This window comes from Rutidosis leptorrhynchoides, chromosome 2 (assembly GCF_046630445.1).
Source record: "Rutidosis leptorrhynchoides isolate AG116_Rl617_1_P2 chromosome 2, CSIRO_AGI_Rlap_v1, whole genome shotgun sequence".
NCBI lineage: Eukaryota > Viridiplantae > Streptophyta > Magnoliopsida > Asterales > Asteraceae > Rutidosis > Rutidosis leptorrhynchoides.
Genome location: NC_092334.1, coordinates 503,711,439 through 503,734,922, shown reverse-complemented (window position 1 = coordinate 503,734,922; position 23,484 = coordinate 503,711,439). Strand labels below are relative to the sequence as shown.

At 33.4% G+C, this 23,484-nt stretch overlaps 2 protein-coding genes across 2 annotated transcripts; one reads left to right on the top strand and one right to left on the bottom strand.

The window, feature by feature from the left end:
- Positions 1 to 207: 207 nt before the first annotated feature.
- LOC139892768 (transcription termination factor MTEF18, mitochondrial-like) lies at positions 208 to 2,165 on the top strand. The gene has a single exon (XM_071875891.1). It carries the CDS (start codon positions 265 to 267, stop codon positions 1,396 to 1,398), a length of 1,134 nt encoding a protein of 377 aa, XP_071731992.1. The 5' UTR covers positions 208 to 264; the 3' UTR covers positions 1,399 to 2,165.
- Positions 2,166 to 4,442: 2,277 nt separating this feature from the next.
- On the bottom strand, positions 4,443 to 12,796 carry LOC139889504 (uncharacterized). The gene is made up of 6 exons (XM_071872452.1): positions 11,809 to 12,796; positions 11,499 to 11,693; positions 7,089 to 7,204; positions 4,663 to 4,942; positions 4,566 to 4,569; positions 4,443 to 4,455 (listed from the first exon to the last, which is right to left on the bottom strand). The coding sequence occupies exons 1-6, from the start codon at positions 12,794 to 12,796 to the stop codon at positions 4,443 to 4,445; spliced, it is 1,596 nt and encodes a 531-aa protein (XP_071728553.1).
- Between the last annotated feature and the right edge of the window lie 10,688 nt (positions 12,797 to 23,484).

Genomic DNA, 23,484 nt, shown 5'->3' with positions numbered 1-23,484 from the left:
AATATGCATTTTGGGTGTTTGACGAAATGTTCAGCTGACGAGTTTCTTAGTCAGACTCTGTGATTCCACGGGTCATTAAACTAAACGACTTTGACATTTATGTTTGATTTAAATAAATACTTAGTTTAACTGTTCATTTCAATAGTATTTTAGTATGACATATGACATGTACTACTACTAGTTGTGAAGCAAATTTCAATCTTTACAATTAAATCTTTAGCCTATGATTTGAAACCCGGCTTACCAAAAAGTACTCCATCCATCATGTATCGCTTATCCGGCGGCATCTTCCGGTTCCGGCATGCTTTCCAGTACTCCACAATCTCTCCCGTTCATCCATCCTCCGGCGACCGTAGCTCCACCAATCTGATGGTCGACTACTTAATCCATTCCCTTCGATTCACCAAACAAGACGCCGTTTCGCTCTCTGCAAAAGGTAACCTAACTCATCTCAAATCTACCATTAATTCCGATTTAGTTCTTGATCTCCTCAAAAACTATGGATTAAACCTTACCCAGATTAAAGAGATTGTATCTTCTGTTCCCAAAATCCTTACTTGCAAAGCCAACAAAACCTTAGAACCCAAAATTAGGGTTTTTCAAGAACTCGGGTTATCCGGGTCGGATCTTGTCAGTTTAGTTAAGAGAAACCCGGAGATGTTCGGGTTTGGTTTACATACCCGGATCATGCCTGGTCTTAATCTTCTTAGAAAAATACTGGGTAGTGATGAAAATGTGATTAAAGCTATCAACAGATCAAGATGGTTGTGTTTTACTAATTATTCAATGAAAAGGTTGTCAACCAATATTTCAGCTTTACAGAATTTTGGTTTAATGAATGAGAGGATTGTTAAGTTCATGATAAGTAACCCCGAAAAGCTTATGGTGAGCCCTAAGTTACTCGAAAGTAAGATGAGTTATGTCGAAGAAAAATTGGGGATTTCGCGTGATTTACCTAGTTTCATACATGCTGTTAGTGTTACTTTATATTGTACTGATTCTGATATAGAGAAAAAGATGCAAATTTTTAAGAGTTTTGGTTGGTCTGATTCGGAGATTGCGATGTTGTTCAGGAATCAGCCCTATTGTTTGAATAAATCGGACGGTAATCTAGTTGAGAAGTTGGAGTATTACATGAATGAAATTGGGTACACGCCTTTGTATTTGATAAGTTGCAATTCGTTCTTTACGTTTAGTCTGAAGAAAAGGGTTATACCCAGGAACAAGATGTTGAGTATCTTGAAAGAGAAGGCGTTAGTGAACGAGAAGCCTAATCTTATTACGATCGTGTCTTGGTCTGAGCAAAAGTTTCTTAACTTCTTGCGGGGTTTTGAGGACGACATCCCTGGTTTGTGTGAAACGTACATTGGTATGTTTGACATAAAGAAAGTTCCTTAATTCTAGTTGGTTTTACGTATGTGCAACATCAAACACTAAATTTTGTTTCTTCACGTGTAACTTCGTCTCAATCTTTTGAAAGAACATGTTGAGAGTTTCTTAGCCTTTTGACTTTCGTATAATCGAGTTGCTACTTTTTGTTGGCGTTTTACTTAAGCTAGACGTAGTTATAGGATTATAAAGAGATGGGTTCTAAAATGTGGAAACTGTTGTAGAACACGAGTTTAAAACTTTAAGCAGTAGTTGTGAGATTATTCTAGCTTTTAAAGTTTTATTTATTTATGGGAAATGTGTGTGTGTAATGTATTATTGTTTCCATCAAGTTATGTTACACAAGAATGAAGTAAACAAAACAGTGATATACATACATTCAACTGCTATATCAAAGAAAATTGCTTCACATGAGTCATGAATGACTACAACAAATATTACCAAAGGTCGTTGACTTCTAAAGTCAAATATTAAATTGTTGAAGTCAATAAATGGAGGGTAAAAATACATGCCCAATCGTGCAACGAACAGCAGTCGTGACATGTGTATCTTTGTAGTCCATTAGTTTAGCTAAACCGAAATCTCCAACGACAGCTTCAAAATCCTCATCCAACAAAATATTAGCAGCTTTCACACTATGATCTTTGGGTCACAATGATCATGCAAATATGAAAGTCCTCTGGCTGAGTGGCTGACCCTAAAGCAATTCGCTTACGACTTGTGAGTAGGCCCATCCAACAGCGGCTTGTTTGGGGGCCGCCTTATGAACATACATACAATGCAAGGAATACATATACATAGAAATAATAATAGCTATAAGACAAATGACGATAATTCACCATGTATATTGGTGATTTTTGCTGTATTAAACAATATTATCATGACTTAATCGTATTATGACATTTTCCTTTCGAGTAAAGTCCGACCTGATATCAACCTATGTATAGATATTCAATTGAGGGTATTGAACTATTTGATTAGAATTAGGGTTATGGTTTAAAGATTGTAACTTTATTAATGTGATGGTGTTTTGGGAACGGTATGTTAGTGATGAGGTAATGTGTACATTTGTCCCAATTGTTGTGTATTGGTTGTATCTTGCCTTTTTTCAGTTACTACCACCACTTGATAGTTGATAATCATAGGCTGCATACAAGAAAGGAAGATGTTAAGAACACGGTAACATTGAGTTCGGTTACTAAGGGAGTAAGGGTGTATTGCTTCAACAGTTGGTTCAAGCAGTTGTTGCCCACATTCTGTTTTTGGTAACATTTCGTTATTTATGTCATGCTTATTTATTGTTGTTTGTTGGAAAGTTGAGACCTTTTTAATATAATGTCTGTAATTGTTTAAATTTTGCTAAGGTTGTTTGATTTACACTGTGTGTAGTTTTATCAACTGTAAGTGATTAGAAGTTGCTGTCTTCCTTGGAAACAATAAAATGTAATGGTTAAACATGCAAGTAGGAAACAGCTAATGCAGTATCAACTACTACGTATAACCTTTGAAGTTATGCTTAATAAAATCTTTATAGTGATAGTTAAGGATGTAATCGAGTTGAGCCGAGCTCGAGTTGAGGGCTTATAGCTCGATTAGCATTCACGAGCTTGCATCAAGCTCAACTCGAGAATGCTTCAGGACTGCTCGAAAAGCCCGATTTTAGTGTTTAATTCTAAAACCTATCTGACATTACTTTGAAGTAAAAGTCAACACCAACTTAATTTATATAAACTTAGAATTTATAAAATATTAATTAAGATTGTATAACATGTGAAGTACTTCGAGTGAAAGAATTTGGTGACTTCCACTTCAATTTGTTTATGTTGATATCAAACGCCCTTGAGATTTCAAATCCACCAAATTCCATATAATTATGCATAACAAATGTAATCTTAGTTCTGTTACAAGTAAAGAACAGTACAGCTTGTTACTCGTGGTAGAATTAAAATATGAATTGAATCATTGAATGTGTATATATTTACAAGTTAAATTTTATAGGGTAAAATACTTAAAATAAACTATGAGATATACAAGTTAAACACCCTTATTTGATTCAAAATTAACTGTCAACTTTACATCTATGATATCATATTATGAAAGACTGATTCTTACGTAGTTTACCGAATGATTATATATTAAAACAAACATAATAGGAACATAGCAATAGAGATGATAAAGCTCACAGGAAATCAGGATGGATATCATCTTCTACAATCTCATCATTTATATTTCTTTCAGATGCAGCATTGTTTACGTCATGAAATCTGCTTTCTAGCTGCAAACCATAATCATCGTCATTATCATCATCAATGAAGTCATTCCATTTTGATGATGGCCTCTTCAGTTTCATCATCACTGAACTGGATCCACCGTATCTGAACCGATTATCAAGATTATTGCCATCATCGCTGCAAGCATGTGACTGTGAATTTGGCCTCCTGATTTTTGTTATAATTGAACTCGATGATTGGTGCACTGAAGCATGATCAACATTCCCTTGGTTAAGTTGGTTATCACAAACACTTGTGGAAATTTCCATCACAGTTATTCCTGGCTCCTTGTCTGCAAAAGAGTAATTTAGTACTCCGTAGTACTACATAAATGCGACATTGCAATGAATGCAACCTGAAATTCATTTGAATCTTATACTTTTTGTTGCACTAAGCTTACTAATTATGTGGATGTCATAGCACTTTTCAACAATAGCACTTGAAGGTTTTACAAATTAGGTCAAATGGGTAGCATTTTGAAATTGATATGATAGATTAAACACAATTGAATGAAATTATGTCAACACATCCAATGATATCCATTACAATCCCAAAATGAATGGTCAACTGTATGGAATGTTACCAGTAATTAACAGCATGTGCAGTGACCGATTTAAGGAAAATGGAATATTGTAACCTGAATTAGTTATCCTCTTCTTGACGATTCTCTTCCCGAAAACCGGCTTAAAATTTTCACCACCGAATCTGGCAGAAGAAGAGTGATTATCCCTCAATTTTGGCTTCTTAAACAATGGTTTTGGCAACTCTGTCACAACATTTGGCTCACACAACTCCCCTGTACATTCAATTCATAATCAGCTAATTGTATCAAATTAGTATTCGATACCACCTCCATTACAATAAGCAATAGACAGACGACATTAATTGATTAAAAACAAACTGCACATTCCTGCAATTAACCAACAACTTAACTAGCAAAAAACAATAAACTAACCCTAGGTTTAAAATTCTAAAATTGAGCAAATCAAAAGGAACAATTAACCTTGATCATCACCGATTCCGGTTTCATTCATTTCAGGATCAATATACTCGCTCCAATCGGTGCGTTTATTATCCTGAATTTGTTGAAGACCTAGGGTTTCTTCAACTTCTTCTCGCAACTCCTCCTGCTGTTCGACGAATTGACGTGACATATTGAAACCTCGCACGAACTTCCTAACATCTTTGGCCATGAATCCTTGAGAAAACACCTTCCGAACCGACTGTTTCTCGTTGCAGATGACGCAGCTCCAGTTGTTGCTGCTTTTCTTCCTCTGCTTCACCTGTCAATTATGAAATCAAGTATGACGTCACTAAGAAATTTTCATACTGAAATTATGCATGTGAATATAGAAGTTGATGTGTGCCTGCATCGTGGAGCATTGAAAGCACTGAACGGCGATGAAGACTGTCGGCATTTTTTCCGATCAAATTGGCGTGTGTGTGTGAGAGAGCGGGACTTTTCAAGTTTTTTTGGATTTTGGCGCGGATTTGGTTTCTGGAATTTAATTGACTGTTACTCAGTATCAACATGGATTGGGCTTGAAAAAATGTAGTGGACTGGGCCGAATTAGATCAATAACAATTCAGGTCAAACCAATACCAAAGCTTAAAAAAGTTAAAAACATACCTAAATAAGACGTTAACTTAAGAAACGTAAAGTCAAAAATTGCACTTTTTATAAAAGAGTGAAAAATCTGATTGTAAAGTTGCAATGTCAAATTTCAATGGTGTGTTATAATGGATGTCAAAGTTAAAGAATTAGTGTGAATCCTTACCCAAATAGTAGAGGTGACCATTTTAATTCAGTTATATACTAATGGGTCGGTTTATTATTATACTTGTCGCAAAAAAGTTAAGTCGGTCAAACTTAAAGATACTACGTACATGTCAAATGAGTTAAAAGTGATCTGAAACTTTGATTATGGACCAAATTGATTGTGTGTGCTTAAATATATTTGTCCAGGAACATTTTCATTTTTAAGTTGAAGTTATAGTTGCTCGGCGAATTATTTGTCCAGTTTAATATTCCTCATTCAGCTCAAGTATATACTACAAGAACCAGGACAACGGATACGATGTTGGATTGCAGCTGCCGCCTGCCACCTTTGATGCCGATGCTACTCCTCCTTCAAGTTTTCAATATGTTCAACAATTTTGTACAAATATTAATAGAATAGTAATGTTTTATACATTATCATTAACAAATACTTCTTTACTAGTTAAGGACCCGTAAATATACGGGGTTGTTCAAGAAATTATGATGAAAAGTAATTATATTAAAATTAAAGAATAATTATAAGAAAACATAAATTATTATTTATTATTTAAAATTTAAAAGTAACATGAATTGGGTGAAGAGTTGGTTATTCATAGAAGCAAGCATGCTTATTGTTAATGACATTTAATTTTTTTCTTCCCAATGTTAATCCATGATTAAATTTTAGTTAAAAGCTTTACTTAATATGAAAATAACCAATAAAATGGTATCCTTTAATTAATTTTGAAGAACTTTCAAAGCATATGGAGAAACGAACAGACTCACCACATTTTTTGGGAAGTGGTACCAATTTTAAATTACTAAGTTGTATTTTTTCATATGGGTTATCCACTACCTTGAAACCATATCTAATTTTCGTAAACCAACTGCAACATTTCAAGTAAATAATACGCTTTTTCAAAGCAAAACAATCGGTCGTCTTATTTCAAGCATAAAAAAGGTACCTGGTAATGACATGAAACTTAAACTTTCAAACTAAGACTCGTAACAAAGATTTACAAAAATAAATACAACCTACTACAGTAAAACCACTATAATTTAATACTCGATAAATTAATAACCTCGATAAAATTAATAATTTATCCGATCCCAACTTGGGATCAGTACAAAATTGAACCTCAATCGATAAAATAATAAGATAATAATTTTTTTGAAATTCCAATGTAAATATATTGGTTCCAGCGAAACTATAAATTAATAATTACTAAAAATATTCCAAAATTTTAGCATTTTCTAGTAGAAAATGAATCTATAGTTAATTGTTTTTGTTTTTACTTTTTAACTTCAAATCTATATTGATCAATCTAGATTTATGCACTTTGAATTTGAAAAGATCAGGTTACCAAAAAAAAATTGACAAGATCATTAATGTGTAAATGTACGTACATTGGAATTTTGAAAGTCCTTGTTTATGTTTTATTCAAATAGGTAAAGTGAACTGTCATAGTAATTTCGAATGTCGATACATCAATTTGAGAGTTATTCACATATATAAGCCAATTTATTAAATTAATAATTTATTAATTTATCGATATAATAATATCTCGCTAAATTAATAAAATATCTCGGTCCTAACATTATTAATTTATAGAGGTTTTACTGTACTGATTTTGAGTCAACCTAACCCATTTTGGAACATTAATAGATACCTTTTTACCAAAGAAAGATACTGAAGGTATGTGGTTTGGAACATCATCTTCTATCACCTTAATTTTCCAGTTTTCCCAATTCATCAACTCTTCCCCACCAAGACCTTCATTCACAACTGTAAAAAACAAAATAGATCAAACTCGAGTTAAAGAAGTACATACAAAACACATTTTTGGCAATTGAAAAAATTTACATGATCATCAACAAATGTGATTACGAACACTCATGTGTATCATAAACAACACTTTATAGATAACATTACTGAAAGCTAATAAGTTGACTACATTTTAGTAATTCTTGTAATCTACTAATAAAAACATAACCATCTTTAAAATCTCACAAGCAAGTACATTTACCCAGGTTTAGTCAAAGAATAACCTTCACTATCTAACAAACCAAATGGCTATAAATATATATACATAATAATAAAGATGAAAAAAACCCTGATAATTGAGAGCATCACTACTATGTTCAAGAACATGTGTAACGGAGTTCATACCATAAAAGTATAGAATTCCTTTTCTCTAAGACATTTCATCGAACACCTTTCATACACAAATCACTATATAGCGTTAAGTATGCAACTAATATAAATTAAAAGACTATGAAATATGATCTTAGAAACGGAAAATCAACGATCTATATTTTTTTATATGCTGTCAAGCAGTAATAAAGAACAACAAATCGTAAAACATTGATAAAAATTGTAAACTATCTAACCATCATATAAATCAAAATAAAAATATCCATGTGTACATTCATGTAATAAGCAGCATAGTTACTTCCATGAAGCTTTAAAGGGCTATAAATTTTTTACTGCAATCTCCAACATATTCATACGTTTTTTCTCTTTTCACATTAAGAAGAAATTGAGATGGAAATCAAGAAAAAAAAAAAGAAACCCTTTCAAGAAAAAAAGAAAGAACCCATTCACATTAATTATATCTACGTCTTTATATTCTAGGGTTCTTGTGATAATTTTTGATTATGTGAAAGAACCCAGAAGTATAAAGAAGATGAAAGGAAAAAAAAAATTATATAAGAAAGTTTTGGGCTGTGGATAAACCAATATAAGCATGGCTAGAAAAAAAAAAGCTTGCAGAATAAAGATAATTATACATTGCTTTTTCTGAATGTTTACTCATGGGCTTTCTTTTTCATTTTTCTTTTTCAATACCGAGACTGTGTTTTTATTGCTGTATTTTTTTTAAGTTTTAAAGTTTGTTAAATTTTTTATTAAATATAAGTATTAGATTGATGACATCATCAAGGATGCCTAAGATTTTTTTTTTTTTATTTTAAATTTTTTTAAAGCTGGGTAATAGTAGTTTAATGACATCATCACATTTGTATTTTATAAGAGTATATAGATAGATATAGATAGATAGATAGATATACATAGATAGATATATAGATTGTTGGTTGTGGTTCATAAATAATAATAATTTTGATGAGTTTGAAGCCGAAAACAGGTATGGGACAAATATTGTCAAAATGGCCTAATCCAGTCTTGGCGATTTCTATGTCGCGTAAAGAAGTTGTATTTACGAATGTCAGTTTTGTGGTGTTTAAAATCCGCTATGAAGCGCGTCCGTGTCTTTTTTATTCTTATTATGTTGTTTAGTCTACAGACTACAGTTGACTATTGTTGTCTATTCGTGTGTATAAACATTTATACTCTTATGATATATAGGTGTTTCACAAGAAAATATAAACATAACCTTATGACATATCGACTCTCGCCGCAGCACCGCGCGGCCGAACCTTGCTCTTGTTTTTTATTATCTAATATGCATACTAATGTAAACACTAATTTTTTAAATTTAAATGTATAAACTTCGAATTTATGTTAGTGTGAAAACGTATTTACATAACATATTATAGCTTAAAAAATTGTGCATTAAATAAATATATGATAAATACATTTGCATCAGCTAAATAATACCAGTAAAAAAAATTGCGGGTCACAAATTAAAATACAATTGTAAATATATGACATGATTTGAAATATTAATTCTTTTAGACAAAAGTCATATTACTTTTGTTATAATAATTTGAAAAGATCAATTATTATTTGAAGCCACCACATTAAAAATTATAAACTGTAAACAATGCATGTATATGATTATTGATTAATAACCCCAATATCGCATTAAGAAACAGTGAAACATGCCACAAACCGCACTTGAAGAAATGACTCGTTCACAATATTTGCGCATTCATATGTTGTCATAATATATGTAAAAATATTCATATGTTGTCATAATATATGTAAAAAAACATAGTTTTATTTACTAGTAATACATAATGGATACAGAAATTCATAATAACTACTCCGTACTAGTTTCTCCGTATTAGAATTATATATTTTGACCTAAAGTCCAAGTTTGCTATATATGGTAAATAGAATAAAATTTGTATAGGCCGGATTATGTTTCCTAAACTAGTTTAGGGTTGGTTTGTATATATATATCGACATTATCAATCTAATGAGATCGGGGTTTTATATTTTTTTGGTATACTTTGACGTACAATAATTTGCTGATTTTCTTTTTTCCTTTTTCCTGAACAAAGTCGATCGAACACTTAACATGAAAAACTGTAAAAACGGGAGCTTTTGCTTCGCTATCTTAGTTATTTGTCCGGGTTTGTTGCTGTGTGCACTTATTTGCTTCCTAATACGAAGGTATTGTCCTGAAGGAGAAGAAGTGGTTCCTAAAAGCTCAAGCGACTCGAAAATTGATGAGGCGACATGAACAAGATTTTTGTGGTAGCGCAAAAGGGAAAAAAGTATGTACAATGGCATAATAATTTTCTTTTAAAGTTTCTTTATTCTATCATTATTTTTTTCTTTTTCAGTAGAGTTGTTGTTTTACGAGTTTATGGGATTTCTGGCTTTAGTTTGGTTTTACTATTTATTTATATAATTCTGCATCTTCCATTGTACACATAACGTATTTACGAGTTTGGTTTTTCTTTTTGCCGAATCTTATGAGAATCTTAAACATCGCTTTAGTTAATTTGTTTTTACTATCTATAACGTTTTCAATGTTTAGGCTGGATACAGTTATTATTAATGTAAAAGTAGAGTACGCCTAGGAATGTAAGATGTACAGTAACACAATAACAGTTTGATTAAATATAAAATTTAGAATAGACTTCTTGAAGGATATATATTTTTTTTTTTTTTTTTTTTTGAAAAGCAAACTTTTTATTAAAAGCCAAGAACGATACAAAGCAGCCCCAACTTCTTGAAGGATATTTAGATAAAGGAATTAAAATTTATCGTTGTAGTTTAGTTATTAGTAACAACCATTGTTTTACTTATAAAAAAAAAAACATCCATGGCTACTTCTACCGATAATTCAACAGGTCTTATTTCAACATCAGATGATTCTGATGCATAGGACGAGATGACAATCGAAATTCTTCATCAAATAATAAACAGGGATGCGGTGTTAGGAACGGAGGCCGTGACCATGGTTGGCAAAACAGTTCGTATAACTCTTCGAACCATACCCAACTTCTTCTTGGAATCGTGGCCCACGTCTTCAAACGGATTCAGGATTCGTAGTCCCTCGCAAAAGTCGATGTCTGAGAGAGATAAGAAAATTTGCTGTTTAAACTTGCGTTAAGAAGTCAAGCAATTTTTTTAGTTTAAGATCTATTTAAGCTACATATTGCATGTCCATTTTATATAGGAGTATATATTAGCCGATGAAAATTATTGTTGTGTTTAGAATTTGTATATATCGTTTATAACGGAAACCACACTGTATCTTTTTTTTTTCTCCACTTAGAGCATTTTCAATGAGGATGTGAATGTATTGCCAATCTCATGCCAATTTTATGCCAATCTCAGGTTTAGCCAATCTTTGCCAATTTTATGCTAGTCTTCCATTTAACCAATTTTAAGCATTTTCCATCACTAACACTTTGCATAAATTTGTTGTACATGTTGCATTCAAAGTTATACAATGTATTTATTAATTAGTTAAATAAGTGTGTAATGGTTGAGAGTAAAATGTGATGGGTTAGTGATGAGAAAGAAATGAGAAGTAAATGGTGATGTGTCGCTGATGTGGCAGTGTGTTAATCTGAAGAAGGGCGTCATGGTTGGGAATGCTCTAAGACCATGAATAACCCTGCATGTGACGTCACAGGCAGATTGTCCACTTTTTGACCAAAAAGTGCAATCTGCCTGTGACGTGACAGTGTCACCCTCTGACACCAAAATAACCCTGACGCCCCTCCAGTATCAAATAGGTCCCACCAGTTTTATTTTTTCTTTTTCTTTTTTATTTTATTATGCATACAAATTATATTACATATAATTAAAAACATATAAAAATTAACTATTACATAAAATTTAACCATTACATAAAATTTAACCATTACATAAATTTAACCATTCATGGTGCGGAATGCGGACGGAAGGTTCCAAATATGCTCAACTAGATCATCGTTTAGTTGGTCGTGCACCGTCCTATCTCTTATTTCTCGGATGATAACGTCTTGATCCCGTCCTCTATTCGGTATCCGTTCTGGAGGATTCTCCATATCTTCGGTAATGAACTCTTCCTCCCAATCACTTAACGCAAATCCTTGATCCTCCAAAATCATACGGAGTATTATGTAATATGATACAACAGTCCATAACTCTACGCATCTTGTTTACCGACATAGTGCGTGTTGCTAACCTTAAAATATGAAATCGACCTTGAAGAATCCCAAATGCCCTCTCTACATCCTTTCGGGCACTAGCTTGAAACCTAGTAAACTTAATCCTTAGATCAACTGTCGGACACGCAAAACTTTTGACTAGAGTAGCCCAGTCAGGATATATACCGTCAGCTAGGTAATATCCTTTTGTGTACTGATTACCGTTTACCTCAAATGGTGCTAGTGGAGATGTTCCCTTTTTAAGTTTATCAAAATCATAGGGATTCAAAACATTTATATCATTGTTGGAACCCGCCATTTCAAAAAATGCATGCCAAATCCACAAGTCATATGAAGCAACTGCTTCAAGCATAAAGGTAGGTTTCTTGTGATCACCCCTAGTGTATTGTCCCTTCAAAGCAACGGGACAATTCTTCCACTCCCAATGCATACAATCAATACTCCCGAGCATACCCTTAAAACCATGTTTCTCTTCATGTTTACTATATAATCGTTGAACATCGTATGCATTGGGAGATCTCATGTAACGTTCTTTGTATAATGTAATAATATATTTACAAAAGTTATCTAAACAAAGTATTGAGGTTTGCTCACTCATTTTTAAATATTCATCAAACATATCGGCGGCAGTTCCATACGCCAATTGGCGTAGAGCCGAAGTCATTTTTTGCAATATTGTAAAAGTCGGCCGACCGATAGCATCAAAACGTTCCCTAAAAAATCTAAAATGCTCGGGAGTATCATGAGAATCGAAATTAGAAATACCTTGCGATATTCGGAGAAATAGTTCAATCCGCATACGAAAACGCCTTTTAAATTTATATGACGGAAACACGGGTGTGTCACTAAAATAATCATTCCATAAGTTTTCTCCGACTTCTTCACGATTTCTTGGAATATAAATTCGTGATCTTGGAACACGCTCGGATTTGACTTCGTCACCATCATCTTCTAAATGTTGAAATAGTGCAATAATACGCTCGTCTTCCGAATCGAAATCGTAACTAAGTAAATACGATGCCATGAAAGAAAAATAATTGATAGTTATGAGAGAAAATTGTATGATTTAATTGATAGAAATGAAAGAAAAATAAAGGAAAATGGTGTGTTAAAAGTGTAGAATGTATGGGTTTATATAGATAAAAATATATAGAATTAAAAAAAAAATCAAAAAGACACAAAAATAGCCGTTAGCCAACGGCTTTATTTTTCAGCCAATCCGAGACTGACACGTGTACCTGACGCTGCCTCACCCTTCCGTGAAAAACTTGACTAACGCCCCTCAAGCGTCAGCGGTGACGCCCCACTAAGGGCGTCAGGGGGCCTCACCCAATGCCAGCGGGTCTGACGGGACCCCTCTGACGCCGCGTTAAAATTGGTCTAACCCCGTGTCATCATGTTATTGATTTATTAGTTTACATCAACTTAAGATAGAATAGAGAAACTTTAAAAGAAAATTATTAAGATAGACTTGACTTCTTGGTCTTGCACGTGAACTTCTTCTTTTTTTTTTTTTTTAGAATAGAATGGGTAGAAAAAAGGAAAAAGAATAATAGAATCGAATATAGCAAAAGATTTAGAAGAAATATTAAGGATTTTTATAGGATCTGTCTATTAATCTATCTATCTATTAACATGTATAAATCGTGAAGGATTATCCTACATGTCACTCAATAACTACTCCTTAATCTCATATGCTGACGTGTAAAACACACACTTAATCACAATTAAGACTAACTAATCAACCTAATTTCCACGCTGGCATCTTAAATCCACAGTAAAAAAACGCAGCAGAAATCCCCAATATATCTTCTCCTACGGCTCTCCGATCCATCTCCTACAAACCACAATACCTCAATTGATACGCCAATCATCAGATGCAATTGCGATTGATATGAAATCAATCAGATTCAACCGAACAATTCCATCATCGATTCTATTGTCAATTTTAGAGGTTTCTAGCAATTCTTAATTAGGGTTCCAATGGTTACGATATCAAGCGCCTTGTGATGCTACTACAAGGATTTATGAAACACGATAGGTTTTGCAATTTCCTTAATCAAAGGTAATACAAAATCACGATTATTCCTTACTCCTTTGATTATGGTTCCACAAAATCAAAATCAACAGGTTATACAAACTGCTTTGGTTAGGATTCCATCACTATAAAAATTATCAGCGTGATTTGTATTACACATACAATATCCTTTGATTATCACCGTGATTTGTAATACACATACAATATCCGTTGCTGAACTCATTCGATTTTGCGAATACATGCTCAATCCAGGTTTTTATTTTTTGCAAATGATTCAACCTAAATAGAATATTGTTGATTGTTGATGCACTCAATGATTTTGATGATACAGAATCAAGGTGTTTCATCATACAAAATTAAGGTATTGAGTCTATGTCTTCACTTTAGTGTTTATTTACTTGATTTTTTTTTTACAGATAGATAATAACTAATTGCTTTATTATTTGGCAGAATTGTAAAGAAAAAGTGAAAACAAAAGCAATCCCTTATTCTTTTGCAACCAGAAGGTAAGCTTAAGTAATTTCACTATTTTCAATCATTTCATATAAGATTTATCATTTGGGAGTTATATGAGTTTTTACAATCCGATTTGTGTTTGTTGTTTTCAGTTTATTCGTGGGGTTTTCAAAAAGTTCACATCTGTTGTTCGTGTGTTGTGTTCATAACAGTACTGCATTTTTATTATTGTCGTTGTTTCTGTTATTTTGTTTGCATTGTGTCTGTTGTGTTTTTTTCGATGCGTGTTTCTTATTATTTGTTGTGCTAGGCTTGCTATATTGTTGTGTGTTTTTCCTTCGTTTTAGTGTTTTATATCATTTGTTGTGGCCCGATAGTGTTATACAGTAAAATGTCAACTATGAAAAGGAATAAATGAGGTAACAATGGTGGTGATTTATGTGATCAGCAATCTGGCAGTGATGATACAGGTTTGATTTTCTTGGTTGACTCCCAACGCAACTGGCCTGAAGGTAACAATATTGTGTTTAATCTTTGTCGCCTTTTTTTAATCTTTATGTTTTTTTAGTGACTGGGTTAAAGTAATAACATCTTGATCCGTAATAATTTTGTGGTCAGAAAACTTCATAAGATAAGTAATGAATTTTAGTTGCTGTTGTTGTAATTAATTCCACATGGGTGCTTGATGGAATTTTTTGAAAACTAATATGTTATAGTGCTAATATTCTGCACGTAAGAGATGCAAATTATTATGACTTTTAGGTAAATTAGCATTCTTTAGAGTTTATAAGATTATGCTGTTTGTAGGCGCTGGTGTTATCTTATCCACATCCGTTGCTGCTACTGCTACTCACTAAATAAACAACGATCCATCAATCTTTGTAAAATATTACGTTATGATAGATTGTTACCAACATTGTGCTTTAAGGATTTAATTATCAACGACTATCTAATTAGGTATCATCGTATTAATACCTTATCATGAGCCTGTTTCTATAAAAATAAAATGCTGATTACAAATATATTATAAGAAGGTTTTGATATGACGGTCGTCGATCAAAAGGATTAGTATTTCATTCAACCTAAAAAGAATTAGTTAGTAGTAATCGTGACCCATATACTAATTATACAAGTAATAGGTCAGACATACTTTGTATAAGGTGACAAAGTATTGTGAATGTGTTTGTTTCAGATGATTTAGTTGGTGCAGAATATGTAACTTTCAGGTTTGGATAGTACTACTCGAACCCATGCCAAACCAACTTACACATTCGCATAGCATAGTGAATTATATATTTAGCTTCCTATATTTATGAAATTTAAATTTCCTAATTATTTCTTTCCGTTGTTTTATTTCGTTACCAGGATGCCAAACAATTCCTAATGGTATGATTAGAATGGGTAATAACATTCTAATTAGGGTTCCTGCTGGAAAGTTGACTGCCAAAAGTCAACGGGTTCTTCTCTTGATGGCTAAATGCTTATTTATGGTGGTGTCCGTTCCAGGTAATTTAGGTGTGGAAAGGTCATTTTTTTGGAAAGCAATTGGTGGTATATTGGAAGGGTGTAATTTTGACCTTTCATAGTCAAATGACAGATTGTTGGATCAAGGATGGTGTTTCAAAGATGGAATTCAAAGACGGGGTCATTATGATAATGGATACATGTGCTACAAGTACTAAAAGGGTTTTGAGTTGCGTACTCTAACTTTCTTTTTCGTATCAAAATGTTCAAGATTTTCATTTCTTTGAGTTTGATGACCTGTTGACTTTTAAAATTCAGTGGATTTTGGTCTTGAGGAAAGCCTGTACAGAAAGGGGTGATATGTTTTGGGAAATTGCTATTATTGGTAAGTAATACAAGGTATACAAGATTTGATGGTATAAAGATAGCTTCTGGGGATGGAAATAGAATAAAGTCTCTGTTCCGATCAATGTAGTCTGTCTAAATTAGGCATAGATTATTTTGGTACATGTATTTCTACTTTGACATTAGCCTTATAAATTATTGCATTTGGTTTTGTGCCTCCCCCCCCCCCCCCCCCCCCCACAACCCCCAAAAAAAAGATATCAACAAGTTGAAGTCAACCTACAATAAATCCATCATTAGTAAAAAAAATTTATTCTTTTTTTTGGTATATTTAATGGAATGGATGTTTACCTCATATGGGGTTCTAGGTCAATAGATGACTTGATTTATCATCAACTGCAATGTGGAACCTTAGTGTGGATGGTTAAAGATGTAGTGACCCGAACTTTTCCATGTTTATATATATTAATTGAGATTGATATTTACATGATTAAATGTTTCCAACATGTTAAGCAATCAAACTTGTTAAGACTTGATTAATTGAAATATGTTTCATATAGACAATTGATCACCCAAGTTGACCGGTGATTCACGAACGTTAAAACTTGTAAAAACTATATGATGACATATATATGGATATATATATATAGTTAACATGATACTATGATAAGTAAACATATCATTAAGTATATTAACAATGAACTACATATGTAAAAACAAGACTACTAACTTAATGATTTTTAAACGAGACATATATGTAACGATTATCGTTGTAAAGATATTTAATGGATATATATCATATTAAGAGATATTCATACATGATAATATCATGATAATATAATAATTTAAAATCTCATTTGATATTATAAACATTGGGTTAACAACATTTAACAAGATCGTTAACCTAAAGGTTTCAAAACAACACTTACATGTAACGACTAACGATGACTTAACGACTCAGTTAAAATGTATATACATGTAGTGTTTTAATACGTATTTATACACTTTTGAAAGACTTCAATACACTTATCAAAATACTTCTACTTAGCAAAAATGCTTACAATTACATCCTCGTTCAGTTTCATCAACAATTCTACTCGTATGCACCCGTATTCGTACTCGTACAATACACAGCTTTTAGATGTATGTACTATTGGTATATACACTCCAATGATCAGCTCTTAGCAGCCCATGTGAGTCACCTAACACATGTGGGAACCATCATTTGGCAACTAGCATGAAATATCTCATAAAATTACAAAAATATGAGTAATCATTCATGACTTATTTACATGAAAACAAAATTACATATCCTTTATATCTAATCCATACACCAACGACCAAAAACACCTACAAACACTTTCATTCTTCAATTTTCTTCATCTAATTGATCTCTCTCAAGTTCTATCTTCAAGTTCTAAGTGTTCTTCATATATTCTACAAGTTCTAGTTACATAAAATCAAGAATACTTTCAAGTTTGCTAGCTCACTTCCAATCTTGTAAGGTGATCATCCAACCTCAAGAAATCTTTGTTTCTTACAGTAGGTTATCATTCTAATACAAGGTAATAATCATATTCAAACTTTGGTTCAATTTCTATAACTATAACAATCTTATTTCAAGTGATGATCTTACTTGAACTTGTTTTCGTGTCATGATTCTGCTTCAAGAACTTCGAGCCATCCAAGGATCCGTTGAAGCTAGATCCATTTTTTTCTTTTCCAGTAGGTTTATCCAAGGAACTTAAGGTAGTAATGATGTTCATAACATCATTCGATTCATACATATAAAGCTATCTTATTCGAAGGTTTAAACTTGTAATCACTAGAACAAAGTTTAGTTAATTCTAAACTTGTTCGCAAACAAAAGTTAATCCTTCTAACTTGACTTTTAAAATCAAATAAACACATGTTCTATATCTATATGATATGCTAACTTAATGATTTAAAACCTGGAAACACGAAAAACACCGTAAAACCGGATTTACGCCGTCGTAGTAACACCGCGGGCTGTTTTGGGTTAGTTAATTAAAAACTATGATAAACTTTGATTTAAAAGTTGTTATTCTGAAAAAATGATTTTTATTATGAACATGAAACTATATCCAAAAATTATGGTTAAACTCAAAGTGGAACTATGTTTTCTAAAATGGTCATCTAGACGTCGTTCTTTCGACGGAAATGACTACCTTTACAAAAACGACTTGTAACTTATTTTTCCGACTATAAACCTATACTTTTTCTGTTTACATTCATAAAATAGAGTTCAATATGAAACCATAGCAATTTGATTCACTCAAAACGGATTTAAAATGAAGAAGTTATGGGTAAAACAAGATTGGATAATTTTTCTCATTTTAGCTACGTGAAAATTGGTAACAAATCTATTCCAACCATAACTTAATCAACTTGTATTGTATATTATGTAATCTTGAGATACCATAGACACGTATACAATGTTTCGACCTATCATGTCGACACATCTATATATATTTCGGAACAACCATAGACACTCTATATGTGAATGTTGGAGTTAGCTATACAGGGTTGAGGTTGATTCCAAAATATATATAGTTTGAGTTGTGATCAATACTGAGATACGTATACACTGGGTCGTGGATTGATTCAAGATAATATTTATCGATTTATTTCTGTACATCTAACTGTGGACAACTAGTTGTAGGTTACTAACGAGGACAGCTGACTTAATAAACTTAAAACATCAAAATATATTAAAAGTGTTGTAAATATATTTTGAACATACTTTGATATATATGTATATATTGTTATAGGTTCGTGAATCAACCAGTGGCCAAGTCTTACTTCCCGACGAAGTAAAAATCTGTGAAAGTGAGTTATAGTCCCACTTTTAAAATCTAATATTTTTGGGATGAGAATACATGCAGGTTTTATAAATGATTTACAAAATAGATACAAGTACGTGAAACTACATTCTATGGTTGAATTATCGAAATCGAATATGCCCCTTTTTATTAAGTCTGGTAATCTAAGAATTAGGGAACAGACACCCTAATTGATGCGAATCCTAAAGATAGATCTATTGGGCTTAACAAACCCCATCCAAAGTACCAGATGCTTTAGTACTTCGAAATTTATATCATATCCGAAGGGTGTCCCGGAATGATGGGGATATTCTTATATATGCATCTTGTTAATGTCGGTTACCAGGTGTTCACCATATGAATGATTTTTATCTCTATGTATGGGATGTGTATTGAAATATGAAATCTTGTGGTCTATTATTATGATTTGATATATATAGGTTAAACCTATAACTCACCAACATTTTTGTTGACGTTTTAAGCATGTTTATTCTCAGGTGATTATTAAGAGCTTCCGCTGTCGCATACTTAAATAAGGACGAGATTTGGAGTCCATGCTTGTATGATATTGTGTAAAAACTGCATTCAAGAAACTTATTTTGTTGTAACATATTTGTATTGTAAACCATTATGTAATGGTTGTGTGTAAACAGGATATTTTAGATTATCATTATTTGATAATCTACGTAAAGCTTTTTAAACCTTTATTGATGAAATAAAGGTTATGGTTTGTTTTAAAATGAATGCAGTCTTTGAAAAACGTCTCATATAGAGGTCAAAACCTCGCAACGAAATCAATTAATATGGAACGTTTTTAATCAATAAGAACGGGACATTTCAGTTGGTATCCGAGCGTTGGTCTTAGAGAACCAGAATTTTGCATTAGTGTGTCTTATCGAGTTTGTTAGGATGCATTAGTGAGTCTGGACTTCGATCGTGTTTACTTGAAAAATGATTGCTTAACAAATTTTGTTGGAAACTATATATTTTTAACATGTGAATATTATGTGATATATTAATCTCTTAACGCGTTTGATATTATGTGATAGATGTCTACCTCTAGAACAAGTCCCATTGACTCACCTAATAATAATGAAGAGTCAAATGTAAATTGGAATGATTCGTGGACTGATTCACAAGTTCCCGAAGAGGAACCGGAAGAAGAGTCGAAACCGGAAGAAGAATCGGAACCGGAAGAAGAATCGGAACCGGAAGAAGAATCGGAACCGGATGAAGAAATAGAACCGGTGGAGGAAATAATAAAACGGTTAAGTAAAAGAAAATCCTCAACCAACCGACCAAGGTTAATTATGGTCAATGGTGTTTCCGCCAAGGAAGCAAAATATTGGGAGGATTACCAATTCTCCGATGAATCGGATTCCGACGAGAATTCCGATGATGTTATAGAAATTACCCCAACTGAATTTAAAAAGGCAAAAGAAAATAATAAGGGAAAGGGCATAAAAATAGAGAAATCTAATTCCAACCCCGATGAACTTTATATGTATCGTCAACCCCCGAAGTCCTTAAGTTGTAACAATGACCCGGGAACCTCTAAACCACCAGGTTTTTCTAAACCAATGTGTAAAACGATGGCTCGTATTAGGGGAACATCATATATCCCTAGAAACTTGGCAAAACGAACCAAAACCGAAGAAGAAGAAGCAAGCGAGTCGGAATAAGATAGTTGTATTCGTGTGGTGTAATATATGTAATATAGCGTGCTTATGCTTTATGATATATGTAAAAATTGCTTGTATTAATAAGTATTTTTTTTATGAATCTAACTCTTGTCTATTTTACAGTATAAAAACACAAAATGGATAGACAACCCAATATTTTAAGAGACCTACCCGGAGACATGATTGATGAAATCTTGTCTAGAGTCGGTCAGAATTCTTCGGCACAACTATTTAAGGCGAGATCAGTTTGTAAGACATTCGAAGAATGTTCCAAGAATGTCTTGGTTTATAAAAGGCTTTCGTTCGAAAGATGGGGGATATCACATTGGGAAATCCATAAGTTACGATGTGTTTACTTTGACGCATATATTGCGGGGAACCCAAATGCTATTTTATGCAATGGGTTAAGAAATTATTTTGACTCAATATATCCGAATATTGGACTTCGTGATTTAGAAAAAGCGGCTAACATGCAACATAAAGAAGCATGTTATGCTTACGGATTAGTAATGTTCGCTTCTCACCAAAGTGAGAACAAGAACATCGGGCTACAACTATTAAAAAAAACGTTCCCACAAGTGACAGAGTCGGTAATTGGGGTAAGAAATGAGGTTTTTAGATTGTTACGGGACTGTTGGACATTAAGTAACCCTCGTCCCTTTGACGACGTTACAACACGCTGTCTTATCAATGGCCATAACGGTTATGTTCCACAAGACCAAGGATGGGAAGTAATCCTAGTAAAACCAGAATGCATGACTTGTTTCTGGACGTATGAATTACGTGTCTTTATTGCCTTTGCTGAACGACTTGTGTACTAGCTAGAATTATCTTCACAACCATCTTGTATCAAATTTATTGTGTGCTATATTTCATGTTATATGTAAAATAAGCGGTATTGTAAGTTTGTAAAATATTGTGTAAAAGTTTGAACGCGAAATATTATTATAATCAGTTTTTCATATAGAATTGTAGTAGTTGAATTGTATATTAGCTACTAAGTATGAACTTAACGGGTAGGTACTACCCGAATTTAAACTTATAAAACGCTAATATGAAGAAAAAGCTTTTATAAATGAGTTCATATTATGCTACGAAATACTATTAACTACTCTTAATATTCTGTATGATTAACTTGTTCCATTTGACTATTTTGAAGGAAATGGCACCGACTACTCGACACACCGTGAATATGAATGAAGAGGAATTCCGTACTTTTCTAGCTTCAAACATAGCCGCAGTACAGGCTGCGCTACATACCAACAATAACCTTGGATCTAGCAGTACAGGAAATCGTGTAGGATGCACCTACAAAGAATTCACTGCCTGCAAACCTTTGGAATTTGATGGAACCGAAGGACCGATCGGATTGAAACGGTGGACCGAGAAGGTCGAATCGGTGTTTGCCATAAGTAAGTGTACTGAAGAGGACAAAGTGAAGTACGCTACGCATACCTTCACAGGTTCTGCGTTAACATGGTGGAATACCTATCTAGAGCAAGTGGGACATGACGATGCGTACGCACTACCGTGGTCAGCATTCAAGCACTTGATGAACGAGAAGTACCGTCCCAGAACCGAGGTCAATAAGCTCAAGACAGAACTTAGAGGGTTACGACCCAAGGATTTGATATTACCACGTACGAAAGACGATTCACAGAATTGTGCCTATTGTGTCCGGGAGCATTCGAAGATGAGGAAGAGAAGATCGACGCGTTTGTGAAAGGATTACCGGAAAGAATCCAAGAAGATATAAGTTCACACGAGCCCGCCTCCATACAACCGGCATGTAGAATGGCTCACAAACTAGTGAACTAGATTGAAGAAAGAATTAAAGAACGGACTGCTGAAGAGGCCAATGTGAAGCAAGTCAAAAGAAAGTGGGAGGAAAACGGTGATAAGAATCACCAATACAACAACAATAGCAATTACAACAATAATCGCAACAATTATCCCAACAATCGCAACATCAATCGCAACTATAACAAACGGCCCAATAACAACAACAACAACAACAACAACAGCAACTACAACAATCATCCCAATAACAATAATAACCGCAACAACAACAACAATCAGAAGCAGCTATGCCAAAGGTGTGAAAAGTATCACTCGGGGTTCTGCACCAAATTTTGCAACAAGTGTAAAAGAAATGGTCATAGCGCGGCGAAGTGTGAGGTCTACGGACCAGGGGTTAATAGAACGAAAGGAACAAATGGTGTCGGAACGAGTAATGGCGGAGCAAGTAGTGTCGGAGCAAGTTATGCCAATGTAGTTTGTTATAAATGTGGAAAACCGGGCCACATTATTAGAAATTGCCCGAACCAGGAGAACACGAATGGACAAGGCCGCGGAAGAGTTTTCAATATTAATGCGGCAGAGGCACAGGAAGACCCGGAGCTTGTTACGGGTACGTTTCTTATTGACAATAAACCTGCTTACGTTTTATTTGATTCGGGTGCGGATAGAAGCTATATGAGTAGAGATTTTTGTGCTAAATTAAGTTGTCCATTGACGCCTTTGGATAGTAAATTTTAATCGAATTAGCAAATGGTAAATTAATTTCAGCAGATAATATATGTCGGAATCGAGAAATTAAACTGGTTAGCGAAACATTTAAGATTGATTTGATACCAGTAGAGTTAGGGAGTTTTGATGTGATAATCGGTATGGACTGGTTGAAAGAAGTGAAAGCAGAGATCGTTTGTTACAAAAATGCAATTCGCATTATACGAGAAAAAGGAAAACCCTTAATGGTGTACGGAGAAAAGGGCAACACGAAGCTACATCTTATTAGTAATTTGAAGGCACAAAAACTAATAAGAAAAGGTTGCTATGCTGTTCTAGCACACGTAGAGAAAGTACAAACTGAAGAAAAGAGCAT

Excerpts from the sequence above, each read along its gene's own strand:
- LOC139889504 (XM_071872452.1), bottom strand. The coding sequence starts at position 12,796 with ATGGCATCGTATTTACTTAGTTACGATTTCGATTCGGAAGACGAGCGT. Across the intron at positions 7,205-11,498 it reads CGCATTCCGCACCATGAATG|TTGTGAATGAAGGTCTTGGT; the intron begins GTTAAATTTATG and ends TGTTTTTTACAG. Across the intron at positions 4,943-7,088 it reads TATCTTTCTTTGGTAAAAAG|GTGAAGCAGAGGAAGAAAAG; the intron begins GTATCTATTAAT and ends CATAATTGACAG.
- LOC139892768 (XM_071875891.1), top strand. The coding sequence starts at position 265 with ATGTATCGCTTATCCGGCGGCATCTTCCGGTTCCGGCATGCTTTCCAG.